The sequence below is a fragment of the Lithobates pipiens genome, unplaced genomic scaffold, assembly GCF_037356315.1.
Source record: "Lithobates pipiens isolate NorthernLeopardFrog02 unplaced genomic scaffold, aLitPip1_a1.2 Scaffold_16, whole genome shotgun sequence".
In the NCBI taxonomy this organism is placed as follows: domain Eukaryota; kingdom Metazoa; phylum Chordata; class Amphibia; order Anura; family Ranidae; genus Lithobates; species Lithobates pipiens.
In genome coordinates, this window is record NW_027507748.1 from 404,108,642 (window position 1) to 404,134,456 (window position 25,815).

General features: G+C 41.3%; 1 protein-coding gene across 1 annotated transcript in view; it reads right to left on the reverse strand.

Annotated features, from left to right (window-relative positions):
• Positions 1-25,815, reverse strand: part of MYBBP1A (MYB binding protein 1a) — an 85,817-nt gene that overhangs the window by 19,476 nt on the left and 40,526 nt on the right. Inside the window, exons 14-21 of the mRNA XM_077482360.1 lie at positions 25,623-25,713; positions 19,647-19,798; positions 19,460-19,549; positions 14,568-14,720; positions 14,324-14,488; positions 13,408-13,565; positions 6,829-6,963; positions 3,691-3,781 (exon numbers count right to left, since the gene is read on the reverse strand). Of these exons, the coding sequence (XP_077338486.1) occupies positions 3,691-3,781; positions 6,829-6,963; positions 13,408-13,565; positions 14,324-14,488; positions 14,568-14,720; positions 19,460-19,549; positions 19,647-19,798; positions 25,623-25,713 (1,035 nt within the window). The remainder of the gene's footprint in view (positions 1-3,690; positions 3,782-6,828; positions 6,964-13,407; positions 13,566-14,323; positions 14,489-14,567; positions 14,721-19,459; positions 19,550-19,646; positions 19,799-25,622; positions 25,714-25,815) is intronic.

The following is a 25,815-nucleotide window of genomic DNA, read 5'->3' on the forward strand; positions in this document are numbered from 1 at the left end:
CTAGGACATGCGGTCAGGGCCTCACCTATCATGAACATAAAAATCCTATCATCTATGGTTCCGGAGATGTGGGACTTCTTACACAGCCTGTCAGAAGCTACATACAGAGCAGCCAGTTTAAATACAAGCTGGCACACACTGTTTGCAGCAGACAGAGAATGAGCTCACAGTGCCTCTCCTCACTTCTCGTCAGAGGCACTGAGCTCAATGGACAGCCTTGAGTTTGGACCAATGATTAAGTACCATTGGCCCAAGCGGCCCAATAAAAATGCTGCAGTAGAAGCACGCCTCTCACTGCAGGGTCATATTAGGGAGCATGTGCCCAAGACACATGCTCCCTTCAAGGCCAGCCCTCTTAACTGGAAGGAAAAAACATGGGTTTATGGGTATAAGATTTACCCATAATCCCACGTTTTTCTTACACAGTTAAGAGGGAGAATGAGAATCTGCTACTGCTGAAAAGGTACAAGCTAAATCATATTATGCTATAACAGCCCTCAAAAATGCAACTTGCCTACTCGCATTTTGCAAGTGGATTTTGAGGTCTGGCGAGCTATCGCTGCCTGGGAGCAGGGGAGGCAAGCATTGCCAGCAGGCGGGTTGTATGGGAGCCGTTCTCCCACTGATCGGAGGGGAAGAGAGGAGAGCTGCTGTCCGGATGATCAGAGCGCCAGGATCATAAAAGCTTTCATTTCAATAGCTGTGTGTTCCCCGTCATGCGCTGTCACATACAGCCCCTCCTCTCTGTCAGGGGCACTTTGATAGACAGATCACTCGTCTAATCCTGGGATGGGTGATCTGTCTATTAAAGTTCCCCGGACAAGAGAGAGGGGCTGTATTTGACGGCACGTGGCGAAGAACACACATCTATTGAAATGAACGCAGTTATGTTCCCGGCACTCTGATCATCCGGGCGGCGGTTCTCCTCTCTTCCCCTGCACAGGTAGGCTGCATTGGGGATACAGGCTGCAAGGCAGATGCAGGCTGCATTGGTGGATAAATGTAATATTTTTATACCTTAATTCTGCATAAAACATTTTAGCGTCATTTCATGAGATCATTTATGAGGGCGTGTTTTGGGGTGGAATTAGGGGCAGGGCAACTAGTGGCGAGTAACCCTTGAGGACTGGCTAGTAGCTCAGGACTTGAAACTTTAAGGAGAAAAAAATAAGCTGTGCTAGTAAAACAAGTGAATAAAAGAATCCGTCATAAGCCCATATATAGATCCCCAAAAAACAGGATGTCATTGACAGCGATGAAAATGACAAAGTATATATAAGGACATTAAACCAGTGAATCGTCCCAAATAAAATAGGTCCGTGAGCATTAATTCAGTGATAGTTCAATAAAGGTGAAAAAAATGAAATTTTAAGCCCTGTGTTATAAGAATTTATTATTTATCTATTTACTGTGAAATTCCTGGATTGAAGTTATAACTTCAGTCATTTGTCCATTAACCACTACAATACAGGGCACTTTCGCCCCCTTCCTTCCCAGCCCAATTTTCTGCTTTCATCGCTCTCGCAATTTCAATGACAATTGCGCGGTCATGCTACACTGTACCCAGATTAAATTGTTATTTTGTTTTCACAAATAGAGCTTTATTTTGGTGTTATTTATTCACGACTGTTTTTTATTTTTTGCGATACAAGCGAAAAAAGAGCGGAAATTTGGAAAAATAAATAAATATATATATATATATATATATATATATATATATATATATATATATATATATATATATTTTCTTCTTTCTATTTTAAAAGAAATCCAATAAAATCGAATTTTGTCATAAATTTAAGCCAAAATGTATTCTGCTACATGTCTTTGGTAAAAAAAAAAAAATTGGTTAAGTGTATAATTGGTTTGTGTGATCACGGACATATGTACGCAAATGATCATGTACAGATGTGTGCAGGTGATCACGGACATATGTCTACAGATAAATCATTGGGACATGTGATTTTAGTGGGACATATGTGGTGGTCATGTTTTTATTATTAGGGACATGTGTTTATTATGTGGGGACATGTATGTTTTGGGGACATGTGTGGGGACATTCTGTTTATACTGTGTGGTGTGTTGTGCGTTGTGTGTTTTCACTAGACTGGTGATCAATGAGTAAAAAGCTGTAAAAACAGCTCATACTCACTGATCATCAGCTGGCTGCAGCTATCTGCTCTCCTCTCCTCAGCAATGACTTCTGTGTGAGGAGAGGAGGAGCCGATTGCCTAGCAAACGGCTGTTTACATCACATGACGGCCGTGATTGGACACGGCCGTCATGTGATCAGGAGGGCCAATCACATAGCCCTCCTGCCGATCCGAGATGCGCCGTGTCCGGGTGACACGGGCGCATAGGGATTGTGCCGCTGCACGGGCACGCGATCCCCCTACTTCTGAAGGACGTTCAGGAACGTCCACTCAGAAGTAGAGAGCTCCCACCCGGCCGTATATGTACATTGGCCGGGTGGGAAGTAGTTAAGCCACCTGCTTGAGCACAGTTTTTGATAATATAGTAAATTACCTTAAAAATATATATATATCAATTTGTAAATTACTTATGGTAATTAACCTCTTGCCACCCAGGCCAATTCTGACACTTCTCACCTACCTGTAAAAAATTATTTGCTGGAAAATTACTCAGAACCCCAAAACATTATATCTATTGTTTTAGCAGACACCCTAGGGAATATGTTACACGGCATGTGCGCAGCAATTTTTCAAAAGCTTTTTTTGGAAAGAAACCGCTTCATGAAAAAAAAAAAAAATAAATAAAATAAAAAAAAAAAAAAAACACACAAACACACACACTAAAAGTTAACCCAAATTTTTTGTATTCTATGAAAGATGTTACGCCGAGTAGATAGATACCAAACATGTCATGCTTTAAAATAGCACACTTGTGGAATAGCACCAAACTTCAGTACTTAAAAATCAACATGGGCAACTTTTTTTTTTTTACAGGTTTAGAGTTAGAGGAGATCTAGTGCTAGAATTATTATTATTGTTTTCGCTTTAACGTTCAGGGCGTATGTAACCTGTGTGTATCTAGGGCTCTGATACTAGCCAGTGCCTCACCAGCCACACCATATTATATATATTCTCCTGGTACCAACTCCTACCTACCTGGTGACTGGACACCAATCGTCACTCTTACTGGGATAAGGCTATAGCTCTGCTCTTTGCTATCCTACAGAGCACCCCAGATTTGCCTCTTCTCAGGTCCCCAGACAGCAATATTGGCTCCTCCTCTTCTTCGTGTGACCCCATAGAAAACCTCTTGCTATGAGAGCACACTGTGCCTGCGCACTCCGGAGTGGTGTGCGTCTATGAAGCCACGCTCAATAGACACACAACAGGGCTTAGCCCTGCCCTCCTCCCTTCCACCTCACGCTTTTGTTTGACAGCAGCAGGAGCCAATTGCTCCAATAGAGCCAATGTTCAAGTCAGTGTGTGAGGAGGAGAGAGGAGAAGAGATGCAGCCATGCACAGCGCTGGATCTCTTTTCCCCTCTTTCCCTTCACAAAGGCAAGGGGGAGGACAGAGCAATATAAAAACTCTCTCACCTTAATGCAAGGCATGCATTAAGTTAAAAAAAAAAAAAAGTTTTTAGCTTTAGTATCACTTTAAGCTAAAGGATATACTATTAAAATATATACTTCAATTCTCACATTTAAGCTTTACATACTTTTGAAGACGGGTCTTTCCTTTTACTCTTCTCATCTTTCTCCACTGTCTGGTCAGTCCATTTCAATACTTTAAACAGGTATAGTGATGCACTGAAAGGTGAAAAAGTACAAAACAATAAAATGGACTATAGCAGACTACACAGATATCAACACAAAGGCCCTTTGCACACTGAGGTGCTTTGCAGGTGCTACAGCGCTAAAAATAGCACCTGCAAAGCGCCCTGAAACAGCCGCTGCTGTCTGTCCAATGTGAAAGACCCGAGAGCTTTCACACTGGAGTGGTGTACTAGCAGGAAGCTAAAAAAAAGTCCTGCTAGCAGCATCTTTGGAGCGGTGAAGGAGCGGTGAAGGAGCGGTGTATACTCCGCTCCTGCCCATTGAAATAAATAGGGCAGCGCGGTTATAGCGCTGCTATAGCAGCTCTTTACGGTGGTTTTTAACCCTTTCTGAGCTGCTAGCAGGGGGTTAAACCCCCCCTCTAGCGGGCAAATAGAGACGCTAAAATGAAGGTAAATCGGTGGAAAAAAATAGCGCTGCTTTACCGCCGACGTCCGCACCCCAGTATGAAAAGGGGCCAAAAGAGCACCAAAAAGGATCTAGCACGTTGTTTTTCATCACACGTTGTTTTTTGATTGCCCCCTAGTGTTAAGCCCCATTTCCTGCCAAATCGCAGCTCGCCACCATTACTAGTAAATATATATATATATTTTTTTTTTAATAAATTCTGGCCGCTGAAAATTATCTGCCGAAAACCGTTTTTTTTTTTTCAATCGGCCAAATACTGGCGCATCCAGTCCTCCACTCCCTCCTCCTAGCCTTGATCTCAGAGTTACACGGAGCTGAATTGCCCAGCTGCACTAAAAATGTCTCGCCACCTGTGATAGACGGCACACTGATCCAATGGTGGGACACTGAATCAGCGTGACGCGATTACATTATTACTGCGGCCCAGGCAAATCAAATCCAGGTCCGTAACACACAGAGATCACCACTGATGAGGGGATAGGCAGGCTGTATATGATGGGCACTGGTAAAGCTGCTGGGCACTGGGGGGCTGCATATGACAGGCACTCGTGAGGCTTGATGGGTACTGGCATGCTTGCTGGGCACTGGCGAGGCTGCATATGGCGGGCACTGGCAAGGCTGCCAGGCACAGGCACTAGTAGGGCTGCCGGGCACTGGGGAGGCTGCATTAATCGCTTGCATCATGTCTGCTAGAGGTGCACCGAAAGAAAATTTTGCTATTAGCAGTGTTTAAGCAACATTGCAGACATGATACAAGAGATGGTTAGAGACTGCAGACTGCATTTTCCTTGACCTTTTTTGCACGAAAGGTGGCAATAATGGGCAACAATAAATTCATATTAATTTAATCTGATGATATGAATTAAAAAGTTGAATTATATATAAAAAATAAATATTTTTAAAAAACTGTCATCAGTATAGGTTTCGGCCTAGTGCATCTTTCCTTTTCGGCACCAAAATTTCCATTCAGTGCACCCCAAATTTGTAGTCCAGAGATAGCAGGAAACAATGCTAAACTGCTTATTATACCTCATTTGGCAAGTACTAAAATATATTTATACAACACCAGAGAATAGCAACTCTCCCTTATTTAAATTCATGCAAACCAAGCCCTTTTGAAAGTGTTCTTGCAAGCAACAATTACATATGCTTCTATTTACCTTTCCTCCATTTTGTCCACTGCCACAAAATATTAAAGTCACTCATCTAAGTATAGTGCACATACAAGTCCCGTCGCTGTAACGAAATTAAGTTGCATCCAGTGTGCAGCTATACATGTTTCCGTTCATCCCTGCTTGCAAACCCACCAAGCCTCATTTTGAATACCGCTTTTCACTCACTCTGTACTGTGAGGGGGGAGTAACTGACATTTTGTGACAGTGGACAAAATCCACATAAAAGAAAAAGTAGAAAACAAAAAACAAAAACGTGGAGTTATTTTTGCAAGAGGAACATAAGTGAACAAATAAAAAAACAAAAAAAAAACAAAAAACATCATAATGTTGGCAAGGGGAGGAGGCTGAGCGAAACTTCTTGCTCAAAAGCCCATTCACACTAGAATGCAGTACAGGAAAACCACGTTCCTGTGCGGCTTCTCACACCACGTTCTCGTCGCACTGCCCTTGCGATCTGCTGTGGGGGTTAGTGCAAAGTTAACAACACCCCAAATGCAGGTCACAAATGCAATGTGTTTGCCCACACACCGGATCACATGGTAAAAAAGTGCTGCGAGATGCAGTTGCCGTGCATTTTCAAAAAGTAGTGCATGCAATACTTTTGGTGTGGGGCGATTGCAGCCCATTCAAAATGAATAGGGCTAAGATCACACTACACAGAACTGCATGTGAATCGCACAGCTCTCCTTTGCAATTCACATACAGTTGCTAGTGTGAATAGACCCCAAGATGAAGTTCCACTTTAAAGGAGATAAAGAAAGTACTGCTATTCTTTCGTGTTGTATCTGTGCTCAAATCTGACATTGTGCGCAAAGTAACACGATTACAGTGGCAGCTCCTGAGATGGACCTGAAATCTTGTAAGCTGAAGTTATCCATTTGCAAGAATTCTGTTTGGATGAACACCTTTTTCTTTTGCCCTTGTCAAATAGGTATAATAAAATGCTTTCAACACGATTATTTTAACAGACCAAATGCAAGAAATTCATTATTAGAGTTTGCATACACCAAGTTCTGTAAAGAAGATTTTTTTTTATCCCTGAACATAAAAAAAAAAAAAAAAAAAAAAAAAGAAAAAGAAATGCATATTAGAATTATATCAGATTTCCTTTAACACCAGTACATTTTAAAAACATACTTACCTGCAACCCTCAGACAAAAAAAGTAAACATTTTAACGGGTCAATGCTTATGTTAGAGGCAGGATCTGTCACACTCCTGAATCCATTTAAATAATGTGTCAGACTGAGGGGGTACTTTACACCAACAATGGAAAAGGTTTATCATTTTGCTTTGGAATTCCATTTAAAATTAGCAGTACTAGAATTTGTGCAAATATACTCTCTGCTCAGCAGCTTGCAAAAAAAAAAAATCTAAAATAAAAATCACTGCCTGCCTGAGAGATCACTGAAGACCATACCCAAGAATATTTTACTCACCTGAAACAGTACAGAGCCACAGAGGAGTCACTTTGTTTGCCAGCTCTCTTCACTAGTCTCTCCATCATATCATGAAGACCATCTTTTAGCTCTGACACATCTTTGCAGTAATGCTTGCTTTTGCACAAATCATTCCTTTAAAAAGGTGGTAAACACAAGACAATGACATTATCATTCTCTAAAGCAGACAGAAGGCAAAAACATAAAAGCTATGCAGATGTAATCACTGGACCAAACAAATTGAATAGCACTAAGGCCTCATGCACACAAGACGCTGTTAAACGCGTGTTCAGAGGCAGTTGGACACTTTTCAACTGTTCCTGAACTCATTCAATGTTATCCTATGTGTCCATGTACACAGTCTCGTTTTTTGCCGTTTTTATGCAGTTGCGTTTAACCTCGTTTTTTCCAGAAGCAAAAAATGGGTTCAGACGCAAAAGTTTCCACATTTCAGACGTTTTCATAGATAAGCGTTTTTAGAGGTGACCTATTTTTTTGACATTAAAAATCTCAAAAATGATTGTAAATGATGAAAAACCATTAAAAAAAAAAATATTTTAAACAATTGCAATTGCAAGTGGACAATCCACAACTTGTGGCAGGCGATGCGGCAAGTGACGCGGCAAGTGGACAATCCACAACTTGTGGCAGGCGATACGGCAAGTGACGCGGCAAGTGGACAATCCACAACTTGTGGCAGGTGGACAATTCACAACTTGTGGCAGGTGGACAATTCACAACTTGTGGCAGGTGGACAATTCACAACTTGTGGCAGGTGGACAATTCACAACTTGTGGCAGGTGGACAATTCACAACTTGTGGCAGGTGGACAATTCACAACTTGTGGCAGGTGATGTGGCTGGTGACATGGCAAGTGGACAATCCACAACTTGTGGCAGGTGGACAATTCACAACTTGTGGCAGGTGGACAATTCACAACTTGTGGCAGGTGGACAATTCACAACTTGTGGCAGGTGGACAATTCACAACTTGTGGCAGGTGATGTGGCTGGTGACATGGCAAGTGGACAATTCACAACTTGTGGCAGGTGGACAATTCACAACTTGTGGCAGGTGATGTGGCTGGTGACATGGCAAGTGGACAATTCACAACTTGTGGCAGGTGGACAATTCACAACTTGTGGCAGGTGGACAATTCACAACTTGTGGCAGGTGGACAATTCACAACTTGTGGCAGGTGGACAATTCACAACTTGTGGCAGGTGGACAATTCACAACTTGTGGCAGGTGATGTGGCTGGTGACATGGCAAGTGGACAATCCACAACTTGTGGCAGGTGGACAATTCACAACTTGTGGCAGGTGGACAATTCACAACTTGTGGCAGGTGGACAATTCACAACTTGTGGCAGGTGGACAATTCACAACTTGTGGCAGGTGATGTGGCTGGTGACATGGCAAGTGGACAATCCACAACTTGAGGCAGGTGACATAGCAGGTGGACAATTCACAACTTGTGGCAAGTGACGTGGCAAGTGGACAATCCACAACTTGTGGCAGGTGAGACGCTAAATACAAGTACACTGCTGCTCTCACAGCTGCTGCTACTCACTCTGGTTTTTTGAGCTGGGGAGGGTCTATGATGTTAGCTTAACTAAACGCTTCTAGACGCAAACGCAGTAAAACGCCACTAAATCGGGTTAAAATCGTGGCAAAACGGGCGTTTATAAATGCTGGTTTCAACATTTAAAAACATGTGTTCAGCAGAGTTTGCATCTACATCTCGTGTGCTGAAGCTTAATAGCATCAGAAACCCCTTCAGAATAAAAAAACTAAAAATAATATAATATAATATACACACACACACACATATATATATATATATACACACACACACATATACATACATATACACACACACACACACACATACAGCATCAGAAACTCTTTCAGAATACAATCAGGTCCAAAAAAAAAAAAAAAAAACAAACACACACACACACACACACACACACACACACACATATATGTATTTTTTTTCGGCACATGCATAATCCAGTCAGTGACTCACTAAATATGGTGAAGCAAGAAAACTAATGACAGCCCGGCAAAATCCAGGGAAGTAGATTCAATCCACCTAGAATGGTTAAGACTAGGGTTGTGCAGATACAGAGTATTTGCACAAGTATCGGTACTCGTGCAAATGCACAGATAACGCAAAACAATTTCAGGCTCGGTTCTTTGAGCTGTCAGTGGGTCTGCCCAGTGTTAAAGAAGTCCGGTAATTGGAGCTGTAAAAAAAAAAAAAAAATAGCAGGGACCGGCAGACTCAATGTTCGACGGTCTCCCGCGATCGAGTCATGGAACCTCAGAATGGGGAAGTAAACAAGGCATTTCCCTGTTCTGGCATGTGCCATGACAGAGATCACTGATAGCTTGTCATGCGACTTGAAGCCCACCCCCCCCTGTTCACTTCCTAGGACACACTTAACCCATTCATCGCCCCTTAGTGGTTAACCCCTTCACTGCCAGTGTAATTTACACAGTAATCGATGCATTTTTTATAGCACTGATCGCTGCATAAATGACAATGATCCCAAAATAGTGTCACATATGTCCGCCATAATGTCGCAGTCCTGAAAAAAAAAAAAAAAAAAAAAAAAATCACAGATCGCCGACATTACTAATTAAAATAAATAAATAAAAAAAGGAATAAAAATGCCATAAAACTATCCCCCCATTTTGTAGGCGCCATAACTTTTGTGCAAACCAAACAATATACGCTTATTGCGATTTATTTTTACCAAAAATATGTAAAATACATATCAGCCTAAACTGAAGGAAAACATTTTTTTATATATTTTTGGGGGATATTATAGCAAAGAGTAAAAGAATAATGCGTTTTTTTCAAAATTGTCGCTTTTTTGTTTATAACAACAAATCGCAGAGGTGATGAAAAACCACCAAAAGAACCGTCAATTTTTTTGGGTTCAACGTCGCACGACTGCACAATTGTCAGTTAGAGTTCTAAACTCTCCCCCACAACTTTTTCCCATGTGAATCAGCATAAAAAACCCTAATGAACACTGCTTGTAGATATCTCCTTACTTGCTTAGTATTGTTGTAATCCTTTTTGTTCTTTAGAATGACGTCACCGAGCATGCCCATATCTCCCATGATTTACAGCACACTCAGTGCTTGTCTATCTATTATCAGGACTTCCTACGGCACAACACTGAAATCCCATGAGACTGCATAATCACTCAGAGCTTCCTCCTACACCCCATTTGACATTACATGGAGGAGTGGAAAAAAAGTTATCGGACAGCATTACTGCAGTCTTTGCAGCTGAAGCAAACACTAGATAATCGGTACAAGTGAATACTATGAAATAAACAAGTCAGCTATGAAAAGGGAAGCAGGGTTGCCATAGAAACATTGGATTGAGAAGGAGGCTTGGTTAACAGTACAGGAAGTGCTCAATGTGAGGGTGGAAATACACTCCACTGTGGACTCAGAAAACAATACTTAAGATCACGCTGCTTAACCCCTGGAAACAAGTTTTTTTAAAGTTTCTTTAAACACTAAGTAATTTGCGATTTGGGCTGGATTACAGTGGCTATAGTTTGACAATTACTTAACGTACTAAAATTAAAAAAAGCACCAGTGGGAGAGTTTACTTCCTCTTTAACCACTTCAATACCGGGCACTTAAACACCTTCCTGCCCAGACCAATTTTGAGCTTTCAGCGCTGTCGCACTTTGAATGACAATTGCGCGGTCATGCTAGACTGTACCCAAATGAAATTTGTATCACTTTTTTCCCCACAAATAGAGCTTTCTTTTGGTGGTATTTGATCACCTCTACGGTTTTTATTTTTTGCTAAACAAATAAAAAAATACCGAAAATTTTGAAAAAAAAAATGTTTTTTTTTGTTTCAGTTTCAAAACTTTGTAAATAAGTAAATTTTCTCCTTCACTGATGGGCACTGATGGGCACCGGTGGGCGGCACCGGTGGGCGGCACCGGTGGGCATGGGTAGGCGGCACCGGTGGGCATGGGTAGGCGGCATTGTATTATAATATACTGTACTAATGGATGCCAATCAGTGCCAAACAATAATGCATGCCAATCAGTGATGCCCATTGTGGGCACTGATTGGCATCCATTATGGGCACTGATTGGCATCCATTGTGGAACTGACTGGAATCCCTGGTGGTCTAGGGTGGCATACCTTATCCTGGGCATCCCTGGTGGTCTGGTGGCGTCCCTGGTGGTCCAGTGCGGGCATCCTCGGGGGGGCTGTGCTGATAATCGATCAGCACAGGCCCCACATCAGAGGAGCAGCCGATTGGCTCTCCTCTAATCGCGTCTGACAGACGCGAGTGAGGAAAAGCCGATCACCGGCTCTTCCTATTTACACTGTGATCAGCCGTGATTGGACACGGCTGATCACGTGGTAAAGAGTCTCCGTCGACTCTTTACCGAGATCGTAGTTGTGGGGTGTCAGACTAACACCCCGCAACAACGGTCGCCGCGCTGCGCGCCATGACGTCCGATCAGGATTATGAAACCATTTGCCACCGTCAATTTGTAATAGGGCGGGCGGCAAGTGGTTAAAGCGTTGCAGTGCCGAATCGCAAAAGTGCTCTGGTCAGGAAGGGGGTAAAATCTTCCGGGGGTGAAGCGGTTAATGTAGAAAAATGTAATAATGCATTTGGGTGGCAAAAATATGAATGTAATCTATACACTGGGGCGAGAACCTAAATGGCATGCAATGCCACGCTGCTGCTAACAAAGCAAACTGAATAATGGCATGCATTAAAAAGGGGATCAACTCCAGAGATAAAACAAAAATTCTTTCGCTCTACAAGACTCTGCTCCAGCTGCACCTGGAGAATGCTGTCCAGTTCTGGGAATTTACCACCTTCCTGACCAGAGCACTTTTTGCGATTCGGCACTGCGTTGCTTTAACTGACAATTGTGCGGTCGTGCAATGTTGTACCCAAACAAAATTGACGTCCTTTATTTCCCACAAATAGAGCTTTCTTTTCGTGGTATTTGATCACCTCTGCCGTTTTAATTTTTTGCGCTATAAACAAAAAAAGGGACAATATAGAAAAAAATGCATTGTTTTTTACTTTGTTTAATAAATATCCCCCAAAAATATTTTAAAAATATATATTTTTTTCCTCCGTTTAGGCCGATATGTATTATACATATTTTTGGTAAAAAAAAAAAACTGGCTGCAAGGGATCTATAGCCAGTCATCGTGACCGTCGGCCACGAGCATGGACACCCCATCTATTATCTGAACCTCACGAGATCACGTACAGTAACGTGATTTTGCGCAAGGGAGCCAGCCTGCCACAGTAAAACTGCAGCGGCTGGTCAGGAAGAAGTTAACCTGGCCCTGCAATTTAGGCTGCTGAATTTCCTTATACACAGTGGAATGATTAGCTAAAGCCTCACTTCTCAGGAGATTCTATACAAATTTTTCCTAAGTTAAAAGAGGCTAACTGAAACTTAGCAGAGCAAGTATGTCCTAATCGCAAAAAGCAGAATAATGAACCTAGAATTGTCGCCTTCATCACCCCTGATGCATCAGCTTTGTTTTATGTGCAGGGATTGTCTTAGGGTGGCTAAATTGAGATAAGGGGCCCTATTTTATAGAAAAGGCAAAATTAACCCCCTGGCGGTATTCCAGAGTCTGGCTCGGGGTGAAAATGTTATACCATTAGCGATAACCGCGAGCCAGTCTAGGGACCGCATCGCTGAATCCAGGGAGAGCTTACTTACCTTATTCCCTGGATCCAGCGATGTCACCCCGCTGTACGAGTGAGCCATCCTCCGCTCGATCTATCACGGAGCCAGGCTCCGTTCCCTGCGAGCGTTGCGACGCACAGGGACAGAGAACGGCACCAAATTCAAAAAGTTAAAACACACATTACATACAGTATATTGTAATCTTACAGATTACATTGCTGTATGTAATTATTTCACATCCCCTTTGTCCCTAGTGGTCTGCCCAGTGTCCTGCATGCAGTTTTATATTATGAAAACTGTTCTGCCTGGAAACTGGAGATTGTCCATAGCAACCAAAACTGTTCCATTACATCAAAAATGGGTTTAGACCAGCTAGAAAACAGCGATAATAAATTAGAATCACTCGCAGAATTGAGCGATAGCGATTTGTGGGGAGATCTGGCATCATACGCTGAAAAGTAATGACAGTGACAATTCTGCAACTGAGCAAATTTCAGTGTTTTTGATTTGATCGCATTATTGAATATTTTTTTTTATTAGACTATTTGGTATAATTATTTATAGTTATTTATGTTATAACTTATGATTTCATTTTTCAAACTTTATCATACCCGGGATGTCTACTAGACTTTGGTTTGGACAGATTTAAGTGAGTTATTCCTAAGAATTACAAGCCTACAATATAAAACGCCAACAAATTTCCATGCAAAATAATGGTACCACTTTCAGCACCTAAAATCTGAAATAATCATACCGCCAGGGAGGTTAATGTATCCAGCTGCTTAAAAAGGAAACTATTTGCATCTTTAAGACACATTTACTTTTTAGAAGTATAAAATCTGCCTTTATACTTACATGAATATGTCTGCTGTTTTTCGAAGAAAGTCCTGTTCCTGTTGGTTAGAGTCTGAGCTCATACTCTGCTGTATTACAGAAAGCAAAGGCTCTATAATATTAAACACAAGTGGACTGCTAGACTGCTTCTTCACAAACACTTCAATCAGGTCCAGTACCTTCAAATAATTACAAAAAAGCTATTATCAACAAGAGGCATAAAATGTAACATTTACAAAACTCATGCTTGCACATCATTATGTTTTTATCTTAAAGACATTCCCCTTTTTGTAAGATGCTGATAAACACACCCATATTGCAAAGAGAAAGCGTGAATTTACAATGGAAAATGAGTGGGGTGACATGAGCAAATTTGTGTTACATTGAAAATGTTGAGTCCCTTTGCTGCAGGGGTAGATATTTTTCAGCTACTAATATTTTAAAAAATAAATAAAAAAAGTGTAAGTATTCCTCTTTAGGGCCCGTGCAAACCAGGTGTGTGCTCAACACAGGCTCAAAGCATGCGCACAGAACATCTGCCGACAATGTGCTTCAAATCATATTAAACTTGCTTGTTGGCATTTAGGTTAATTCAACAATGATTAAAAAATAAAATAAGTATTGTGATTATACAACCATCTTAGCAAGCCTGCTACAGTGAAATTCTATAATGTTAGGGTAGCATTTACATTCTAAATATACTGGAACAAGCTTTGCTGCCATCTGATGGAAACATTTGAAACTACATTTTCACAGCTTTCTGCTACATTGGATTACAAAAGCAGTATCTGTGTGCGTTTTCAAAGGGTCTACCCCAAGTATCATGGACAGTGTGCAATTGTGTTGCTGCAACTGCAACTTATTTTCCACCTCGCAGTCAGAAATAGTTTTGTTTATAAAAAATAATTAGCTTCCAGCAATGGAACTCCTTTAGCACCTTGGTCTTGAAATCCCTCCTTAAAATTTTCTCATGCCGGATTTTGGCTTTCTGGTCCTTCTTTGCTTGAATGCGTTTCTTCTGCTCAGCAAACAAAGCAGAGAGATTTTCATCAAGAGCCATCATGGTCTCATCGTCCAGCTCGTCATCACTGTCGTCGCCATCCTATATCAAAAATAAGAACTTATTATTTGTCACTAACTGTGTTCGTTAATTTTAACCCTACCACCCACTGTTGGCTCACCATAGCTTTGCCTGCATGCAGCGCATCCATTAATTGTTTTCGAAAAACCTCATTCACATCTTCTTCGGGTAACTCCTCTTCATCTTCACTTTCTTTGTCTTCTTCTTGATCATCCTCCATGGCACTGTCCTCATCAGAAGTGTTCTCTTCATCCTTATGGCCAACAATGGGCATTACGCAATCGGTTATCATATTTTGATAAGACTATTACTTATTTTCAATTCTTACTGAAAATTGCCCACATTTACAAAAAAGGCAGAGAATAGCAAGCTAAGAGTAAAATTTCAAAGCAAAAAGGTGTCATTGACAGACATCATGCATTTTTAGATGACAGAGCTCAAGTACAAAAACTGCATATTGCTTGCATCCTATCCAGGTAATAAAAGAAATTCCTACTTTGTTGCATAAAGCAACATTTCCAGCCAATTAATCTTGGATATTTGATAGTTTACATACACCTCTACATGACAATTTCCCCTACACAACACCTTATAGACTTGGAATAAGTTACCTACTCCTGTCACTAGATGCGGAGAAGGCGTTTGACAGGCTGGCCTGGGATTACCTCGAGGCGACTTTGCGCCACTTGGGACTCCCCATCAGAATGCTCAATTTCATCTTGACTTTATACTCTTCCCCAATCGCAAAAGTGAGGGTGAACGGCCACCTGTCAAACGCCTTCTCCATACGCAATGGAACACGACAGGGTTGCCCCCTCTCCCCTGTTCTCTTCATCCTAACACTCTAACCATTCCTCCGAAGTTTATGCTCCAATAATAACATCAAGGGAATATCAATAGCGGACCGTACGTACAAGCTAGCGGCCTTTGCAGATGACATCTTATTGTTCCTGACTGACCCATTAACCTCCATCCCTAACTTACTTAGAGAATTTGACCTCTTTCAACGTATTTCAAACTTAAAAATAAACTTCTCCAAGTCCCATGCCCTCAATATCTCCCTTCCACATGACGTCAGTTTTATGCCAAAACAATTTTCCATTTATATGGAAACAGGACTCGAGAACGTACTTAGGGATTCAGCTGCCGTCACACCTTCCCGACCTAATTCCAGAAAAATTATACACCACTCACCCAATCCATCTCGGCGGACCTACGCAGATGGGACAAACCACAGTTTTCTTGGTTTGGCCGTGCAGCCATACTAAAAATGAACATCCTCCCCCTCGTACTTTACCTTCTTCAAACTATCCCCATTGGAATTCCCCTATCTATCTTTCATAACCTAAAGAGACTCTTCTTACAGTTCCTTTGGAAACACAAGCACCCTAGGATATGCTATGCCCAACTATCCAAACCGAAAACAAAGGGAGGCATTGGTCTGCTAGACCTACGGAAGTACTCCTATGCGTGTCACTTGGGGAGGATAGTAGACTGGGCAACTCATGAAGACATGAAAGACTGGGTCAAAGTAGAGGACTCCTTCTCCGACCTCCCGATCAAAGCTTCCCCGTGGATACTTCCACACCATATTCCTAAAACACTATGAGATCACCCGCTTATAGGCGCCACTCTCCGCAGCTTCAGGGAAGCAAACAAAATAGCGAGCCTTTTATCGAACCCCGAACCCCTCACTCCTGTCCGACTTAACCCTGCTTTCCAACCTGGCATGGCGCAAACCTTCTTAAAGACATTGTGGCCACTTAAAGAAATGCAAGTTCGCCACTTTTTTCATAATGGCAAAATGTTGGACCAGAGTGAGGTGCCTATAACCCCTGGGGATACACCGTTCCCTTACTGGGTATATTTTCAGATCAGGCACTTCATACAAACCACAAAACCAGGCTTGTCGCTATCCCGAGACCTCTCCCCATTTGAGAGCCTCTGCTCCCAGACCTCTCCACAACGACACTTAATTTCATACACCTACTCCTTGCTCTTTTCATCCCCATTATCTTCAGAAGGGAAAGCGTGTAGGGCCTGGGAGAGAGACTTACAGATGGAGCTTTCGGAAGAAAGTTGGGAGAAGATATTCAGCTCATAAGGGTTCTCTCAATGTAGCAACGCAGGAGAACAACTACAAAACATTGTCTCGCTGGTACCGCACATCCGTGATAACAAGCAAATACAATAAAGACACATAAGATAAATGCTGGAGGTGTCATTCCGAGCTAGGTACATTCCTGCACATCTGGTGGTCTTTCCCCAGATTACTGACTTTCTGGACCCAAGTACACAAAATTACATCCCATATCACTGATACATAGATTTGACACCAGCCAGACTGATTCTGCACTATTCTTCCACTCCGATTCACCTGTACAAGAAATCCCTTTGCTTGCATCTGCTCAACGCTGCTAAACTTTGTATACCAGAACATTGGGGCACTCCAGAAGTGCCATCAATACAAGAGTGGCTGAACCGCATTAAAAAATAGCAGAAATGGAAGAGTTGATCCATATCTCTAGAGATTCACCTCACAAGTTTGCTCAAACATGGACGAAATGGAACGACTTCTGCTCCTCCGATCGATACACACGTGTTACGAGCTCCGCAACTTAACTTGGAAACCTATATAGGTCGGCAACACAATGCATCACAATTATGTCCGGACTGGTGATTCTTTCCACTGAGGAACTCTCTCACACATCCAGGTGTGAAGAGAACCTGCTATCTAATGTAGTTCTTAATGCCTACCCCAAACGTGCGGCGGGGCCCGGGGGGGGGGGGGGGGGGGGGGACCTCCCCCCTCTGACTCTCTGATCCCCCTACCCGACCCCCCCCCCTTCCCCTTTCTCTCTTTCTCCTTGATACTTCTCCCTCCCTTTCTGTCCTCCTCTGCCCCTCTTACCCCCCCATAACCCAGCACTGACTCAAGATCGTACAACCTCTCCTCTCTATAAACTATTAGTTGGACTGCCCAACAGCTCGCAATGTCCTGACTATCTTAACACTTCACACATGGACTAGACTGGACGCGACGACGAATCAGCCCTCTGACGGGACCCCCCCGCTACCCTGATCAAATATAAGTTCATGTCTCCCACACTTGACTTTTTCTACATGCACTACATCTGGTGACAATATCTTCTAGCTGGCCTGGGAATCTTCTTCACTTAACTATCTTATAAAAGCCAGCTTACAGCAACCTGACTAGAAATCATCAGGCAAGGAGACCAGGTCCAATTTACAAATGCTTATGTTCTTATGTGTTAATTTTGCCTAGTTCAAAAACTATTTGTATGAGTTCTTTTCAACTCGCATGTAAAATGTTTATACGAGGGTTGTATACCCTTCTAAAAAAATTAAATAAAATTATTATGAAAAAAAAAAAAAAGTTACCTACTAGTAGATCCCAAACATGTTCTACTTAGTCTGCTGTTAATATATCGGATTTCTTCAGTTCTACTAAATAAATTGAAAGCTTTACCGGCTCCTGACCCCCTTTAAAACACCTACACTAACTACCCTGGACTAACTACCCTGTAAAAGTAAGCTTCTACATACCTATTCTCAAGGCCCTCTGGTCTGGTCACATGATCGACTCAGCAGCAGTTTCAGGGGAGATAGTAAACCTGTTGTCGCTGAGGTTTCCTCTCCCCTGAAGCCAACCACTGGGGAGATCACATGACTAGATGCCGAAGCGCAGTTTTAGGCTTTGTTATCTAGAGCTTGGAATTCCACTTTTAGTTAAAGTACTGAAGACAGAAGGTCAAGATGTCCGTAAGTAGCTCCTGCATGGCGTTTTGGCAGGTCAAGGGGTCGCGTCGACAGGCTTTGATCTACCAGTTGTCCAGCTTTAAATAGCTTTGGGTGACTGCCTTCTGTAACACAGTGCATCTTTTAAAAACAGGCTGTGTTTCAGACTAATTCACTAGCAAATATGAGAAAAACAGCAAACCGTTAAAAGGAATCACATCTGGGAACAATCATCTGTGGGAAGCAACTCCAAGTTCAGTTTCTTCCTTTCAACTGAGTAGAGCTATTGCCATTTTTTACAATTCTGCCTCCTATGTTGCTAGGCGCTTCCCAATCATAGCTATGAGGCATCTAATCTACATCTCTCCTGCTTTGGGCAATTCAACAACAGCTAGGAGACTGACAACACACAATAGCAGCTTGCAGTTGCTTGTCTGATGAAACTTCTTAAAGCTAAAATAAGCTGACACTATGCAGTGTCCATCTTCTTTCTAGCTGTTGTTGAATTGATCATGGCAAGAGGGGAGGGAGGGGGCAGGTCGGACCTTAAATCTAGATTTAGGAAGCACGTTGCAACACTGAACAAAGTACTACATATGTACTTTATCCCATATGGACGAGAAAAGTAAAAAAACAAAATATAATATATGATGCATCTTTTATGCCTATCCCACTCAGGCATGGCATATTGGACTTTATTCCGTACACAAGCATATATCATTTAGGAGTTGCATACAATGTAAATGTTTAAAACATTCACAATTTTGTTGAATTGTGACTAAATAGTCTACGGTATAAAAAAAAAAAAAAAAAAAAATATTATTAGCATTTCTATAATGCATTTCTGTAAGTAATTAAAAAAAAATTACATATGTATGGGATTGGGCACCTTTGCTCACACATGTAGTCTTCTCAGTTTTCACTGCTACAAAATGGCTGGGCAATACCACATCTTCTCACAAGTCTATGGGTCAACTGCCCCATTGAAAATAATGCACTCCCTAAGTGGCTGCCATCTTATCTCAATCTTATTTAACAAGAATAAAATGATAGTGAAATTCAGAGCTTCCTACAGTAGCTACAAGTCTCTTCAGTAAAAACAAACATTGTGATCCTAAAAATAAAAAAACAAAAAAATAAATAAAATAACATACTTTCACCATTAATAAAAGGCAACAGATATCAGTAACAGTTTAATAGGAATAGACATTTCAGTAAGGTTTGATAAGTCACCTCATCACCAGAAGCCTGCATTTTCTGACCCTTTTCATCTGTAACAACAACAGCACTTTCCTCATTCTGCTCCTCTTCGGGGTCAAAAACCTGCAAGAAAAATTTCCTCCAGCTCATTAGGATTCACACAAATTACAATTTTTTGTAATAAAATGCTTTGTTAACTTTAATGCTTTCAAAAACATACATTTAGAATCAGCTGTAAAGCATTCTTGGTAACGAATGGGCAAATCATCTTGAACACGTTTCTTGCCACCATGCGGAAAAGCTTGCTGGGTTGAGAGAAGAGTGACAGAAGAATTTCCACCATCACTTCTACCCACTCTGGTTCTTGTGAATCTATGAATATAAAATGCTAAAATGTTTGAAAAACAGAAATTTTTCTCTTAAAAAAAAATAAAAAGAAGGTCTATGACGACAATAGCTATACTTATCTACCACGGGATTATTGTAAATGTGAGACGATAGCCAACAAATGAATTGTCAATCACACCATTGTATAATTTTGGAGTCAATCAAGAATGTGCCTCATCGAACAAATTTTTTTGTCTGTGACAGCAGGAATAATGGTCATTAAATAATCCCATGGTACTTGTGAACTATACAAAGTTAACAGCATGGTTAGAATCTCGTTCAATGCAAAATAACCATACAATAAAAAAAATAGATTTTTAATACAGCTTACCTGAAAAATCCTTTTCTTTGAGTGCATCACAGGACACAGAGCACCATAATAATGACTATCTGGGTTATACGCCATCTTTAGGTGATTGGACAGTGGCAACCAATAGAAAGAAAATTCCCCCCCATATAGGAAGTACCTCAGTTTTTGTAGCAAGCAATGAAGATCCCAGAAAAGAGGGGAGGTCCCATGATGTACTCCAAGAAAAGGATTTTACAGGTAAGCTGTATTAAAACTCCATTCCTCTTTATCTTACATCACGGGACACAGAGCACCATAATAATGACAATCTGGGATGTCCTAAAGCAATGCCCCTGAGGAGAGGGAGACACTATTAAAGAAACTGCCACCAAAATGAGGACCTACTCCGTTATTTGTAATACGCTAAGGCCAAAGGCGTTATTTTCTACGTGAATGACATTGACCTGGTAAAAACCCTGTAGATGTATAAACCAAAGACCAAATATAGGTCTTGTACCCCTGGGCCACCGACATCTGATGATGGATGGCCCAAATACTCCCAACATCTGGTATAGAATCTCTGCCCAGGAATTTTTTGCCATTTAAACCATAGGCATCATTGATAAACTGGCAGATCCACTGCTAAATATTCGAACTGGATGCCGCCTGCCCTTCCTAAAATCACGATTTGTCTTCATATAGTTCTCCCAGAGTAAGTGCTCACACTTTGTTAGTATCTTTAGGCTGCTGCCATGTCTCCAGAAGCCAAATGAACCTGTTGCCACATGGCATGGCCACCCTTCCACTTCCTGCATATATAAAAAAATAGGCCATACTGAGTGAGCATGCGCCCTCTAGCGGCTGGAGAATAAACTGCAGTCCACATGAGTAAGAGTACATAGCATGATTAAACGGCACACTGCTCCTAGTGGCCACCGGGAGAACAGATTTCTCTCTCGCTTTAAAAAAAAAAAAAAAGAAACTGCAAACACATGCAGATCTACCATTCCTGCTGTAGAACTCTGAACAGAACAGAACAGGAGACCAATTTTCACCCATCACGGTGAGCTTTATCATAGAAGACCTTCAGAGACTGGGTCCCCCTCAATCTGGGGTCCACTCCTCTGGACCTGTATAGCAACCTGCAGGAAAGCACCTTGGTCAGAATAAACACTGCACAGGTTTCCATCACGCAGGGTCCAGCGCCATAAGGTTGCATAACAGGCAAGCCCTCAAAGGAATCCTCTCTCCTTCCCATGAGGCTCGGGTACCATCTATTTTAGCCTTCGTGCCATTCGAATGGATCCGATCAGAATGCCCTTTACTGGGACTTCATTATGTTTTGAAGAGCTTCAAACAGCCATGACCATCACCTTCAAGATGCAAAAAAACTGAGGTACTCCCTTGTATGGGAGAGGTTATATGGGGGAACTTTCTTTCTATTGGTTGTCAGTGTACAATCACCTAAAGGTAGCGTATAACCCAGACAGTCATTATTATGGTGCACTGTGTTCCGTGATGTACGATAAAGAAATTACTTATGTGAACACAGATAATTAAAGAGGAAGTAAACCCTAATGAGTTTACTTCCTCTTTGATTCCCTGCAAAGGTAAAGCATAATGGACTACTACGCATCGCATAGTAGTCCATTATGTGTCACTTACCTGACACAGGAGCCAGCGAAGTCACCGCTGTCCCCTTGTGTATGGAGCCTCCATCTTCTTGGTGGGTCTCGCTACTCTGGTGCGGTCATTCGATGGAGCCGCAACGACGTCACTCCCACGCATGCGCACGGGAGCCGCCACTCGCGGCATATAGCCGCTGACAGCCGCGCACTCGGTGCGCCTGTGTTTTGCCAAATACCATGTAGGTTTAGGAGATTTCTAGAACCTACAGGTAAGCCTTAATCTAGGCTTACCTGTAGGTCAAAGTGGTTTGTAAGGGTTTACAACCATATTTAAAGCACGTGCATGAACCTACAATTAAATTGTAGACACCACAACAAAAATCACAAAAACACTATTTTGGCATTTTGTGGCATGGTTACACAAGTATAGTCAGCCCACAAATAGAAATCTTTTCAAATATACTGTGTTATATTAGGTCTTATGTGTTAACATTCGACTGGAAAAAGTGACAGCAACAGGAAAGAACTTGATCTATAATGGGGGTGATAGGGGTATAACATTTGAAATCCAGTAAGACTCCCTAGCTGTAAACCATCAAATCAATGGGTTAACTCTTTAGAGAACAAGTAATCACATTTCAATTAAAGAGTAATTAAACCCTGCTGGGTTTACTTCCTCTTTGTCTCCGTGCAAAGGTAAAGCATAATGGGCTACTATGCATCGCATAGTAGCCCATTATGTGTCACTTACCTGACATAGGAGCCAGCAATGTCACCGCTGTCCCCTGTAGCCTGGAGCATCCATCTTCTTCCGGGTATCGCTGCTCTGGCCACTCACAACGCCGGAGCAGCGATGACATCACTCCCGTGCATGCACACGGGAGCCGTCACTAACGCCATATCGACGTTAGCAGCGGCATGCCACTAACGGCGATAATCACATCTGTCTGCGGCACGCAGGCGCACTATCTTTGTAAATATCTCCTAAACGTGTAGGTTTAGGAGATATTTCTTGGACCTACAGGTAAGCCTTAATCTGGGCTTACCTGTAGGTCAAAGTGGTTTGTGAGGGTTTACAACCACTTTAAGTGGTCTGCAAACACTATCTTAACTTTTGCTCACTGTTGGACTACAGAAAGGACCTTTCAGTTAGCTGTAGGACAGGTGAAGAAGCCACTACTACTTGGACAGTCTAACAGCCATGTTTGAATCCTGAAGCTAAAAACCCCAAACTTTTTGCTCCAGATCTACAAAATCACCAAGCCTGTCGGCGGTGTCTAAAAGCCAGACACCTTGCTATCCAGATATGCAGCATGGCCAGGGATATGAGAAACATAAGTTGACAAGTTGAACAGAATAAAAAATGATTTGGCAGATACAACACTTCACATATAATGTATTTAGCTTTTTGCCTGTTCTGCTTCAAGACTAATAATGCAATTGAACCTACTTTCTGTTTAGCAGAACCAAGCGCTCCAATTATAAAAGGAAATTCAAAATAATGTTAAAAGCCCCCTTTTTTTTTTTGGAGTAACAAAGATCCTGTCCCTTTAACCACTTAAGGACCAGTCTCGTTTTGAGATTTTGGCATTTCCATGTTTAAAACAGTTTTTGTTTTTTGCTAGAAAATTACTTGGAACCAAACATTATATATAGTTTTTTTTCTTCTAACAGCGTAGAGAATAAAATGGCGGTCATTGCAATACTTTGTTTCACACCGTATTTGCGCAGCGGTCTTACAAGAAGGATATAAAAAGAGAATATATATATATATATATATATATATATATATATATATATATATATATATATATATATATATATATATATATATATATATATATATATATATATATATATATATATATATATATATATATACACACATATATATACACATATACATATATATACACATATATATATATATACACATATATACACACACACACATATACATATACATATACATACATACATACACACACATACAATCTATATATCTATCTCTCACACAAGAAAACAGTAAAATTAGCCCAATTGTTTTTAGATGTTATGTCGAGTAAATTGATACCCAACAGGTCATGCTTCAAAATTGCACTCGCATATATGTGCCCAGATATGGGACATATTCAGTAGTATATATTGAGGCATATCCATGATATGCCCCATCAAGACTATTCCGTCGACATGCGTCGGGATGCACTTTCTGCCTTCCACATTGCTTTTACGAGTACATTTTGTGATCACTTTTACTATTCATACATGATTCTTTTTTGTATGATATTTTTTAATCTATTAAACCTTTTTGGTTGACCTGCGCCATGTGGAGCTTCCTTTTTTCTTTTTCCTCCATGTTTGCACATTGATGGTCACCCTTCTATTAACCATCATGTGGATTGAGCCATTTGCTGCCCCCTGAGAACCATCGGTTTGGGGACGGTCATCCAACCACAAGTTTATTAGAATCACAGCCGTGGCACCAGCATTACTCCTGGCACCATTTTACCACTGGGAATCCAGTACCATAAGCGCATTAGATGCATTGCCGTACGGCATAGGCGTCCATCTGCTATGGTAAGAGTAACCATCTCTACATCTGAACACTCTCATGGTTGTATATTTGATCCATCAGCATTGCATGTCTCACATGTCAGTTTGGGATTGAAGTGAAATATCTCCATTTCCTCTCCATTTCAGGACATTGGACTTGTGGTCACATAACTATTATTTTCCTTTTTTTCATTTGAGGTGATTATATTGCTATTTTATTTAATCACAATTGTTTAGCACTACATTTTATATTTTCATTATTGGTTTAGGACTTTGTGTGTAGCTGCATTTTGTGTTTGGTACACCGAGCCTTTATGTTAGGTTTAGCGCCTTTTCATTGTTTTTTTTTTTTACACCTAAAAAATCTGGCTGATCCTGCCAGTTTTTACCCTCCCCTCTGTAAACTGACCATAGGTCATCATGGCTGCTGAGCCCTGACACCGTGGTCAGTTTACGTGCCTCTGTCACCCACTGTCTCCTGTCTGCCCTCCCTTTCCCTATACGTTAGCTCACAATAGTGCCCAGAGCTGACCGATTCTGGCTAAAATGAGAATCATGATTTTTTTTGCATACAAGATAGATCACGATTCTCGTGGCGTAACATCTTTCACATTAAAACAAAAAAATGGGCTAACTTTACTGTTTTGTTTTTTTATTCGTCTAAGTGAATTTTTTTCCCAACAAATTGCATTTGAAGGACCGCTGGGCAAATACAGTGTTACATAAAATATTGCAGCAATTGCCATTTTATTCCCTAGGGTCTCTGCTAAAATATATAGGTTTGAGGGTTCCAAGTAATTTTCTAGCAAAAAATATTGTTTTTAACTTAAGAAGTGTCAGAAAAGAAGTGTCAGAAAAGAAGTGTCAGATCAGGATTTTTTTAACGATTAATTGTGCAGCTCTAGTGCCCACCCCTGCCCCTCTTGCTGCAGTATGAACATGTACATTCTCATATTATTCCCTCTGTGTCTTTATGCTGTCTCCCTGTGTGGTTGATTTATAAAATAAACAAATGCAGATTATACCTCATTTCAGAGAGCTGATCGGCGCTCACATGACCGGCTGGCTCTCTCCTCCTCCCGCCTGACGTCAGCGGCAGAATCTTTGCCCCGCCTCCCACTCCGACTGTCAGACGGGGAGAGGAGAGAGCCGGCTGGTCACATGAGCACAGATAGGCAATCTGAAATGAGGTATAATCTGCAGGGTTTTTTTTTTTTTTTATAAATAAAAACACACACACACAGCATTAAGAGAAAGTGCTATTAAAGTGGTTAAGATTGCTCCATCAAGAAAATAATATAAAAAAAATCTGGAATTCTAAATACAAAAGAGAACAAACCCTCAGTTTCCTTTTTCTTCTTTTTTTTCTTCATGGCTTTTTCCAGACAGTTGTGGATATCATTTAACAGCTCCATACTCTCCTCTGGGGTCTTTAAAATAAATATGGTCATTAAAAGACAATATTATAGCTACTAAAAAGGTATACAAGAGTAAAACAAGTGCCACGATAGTTTTCAGAGGCAGTTAATAGC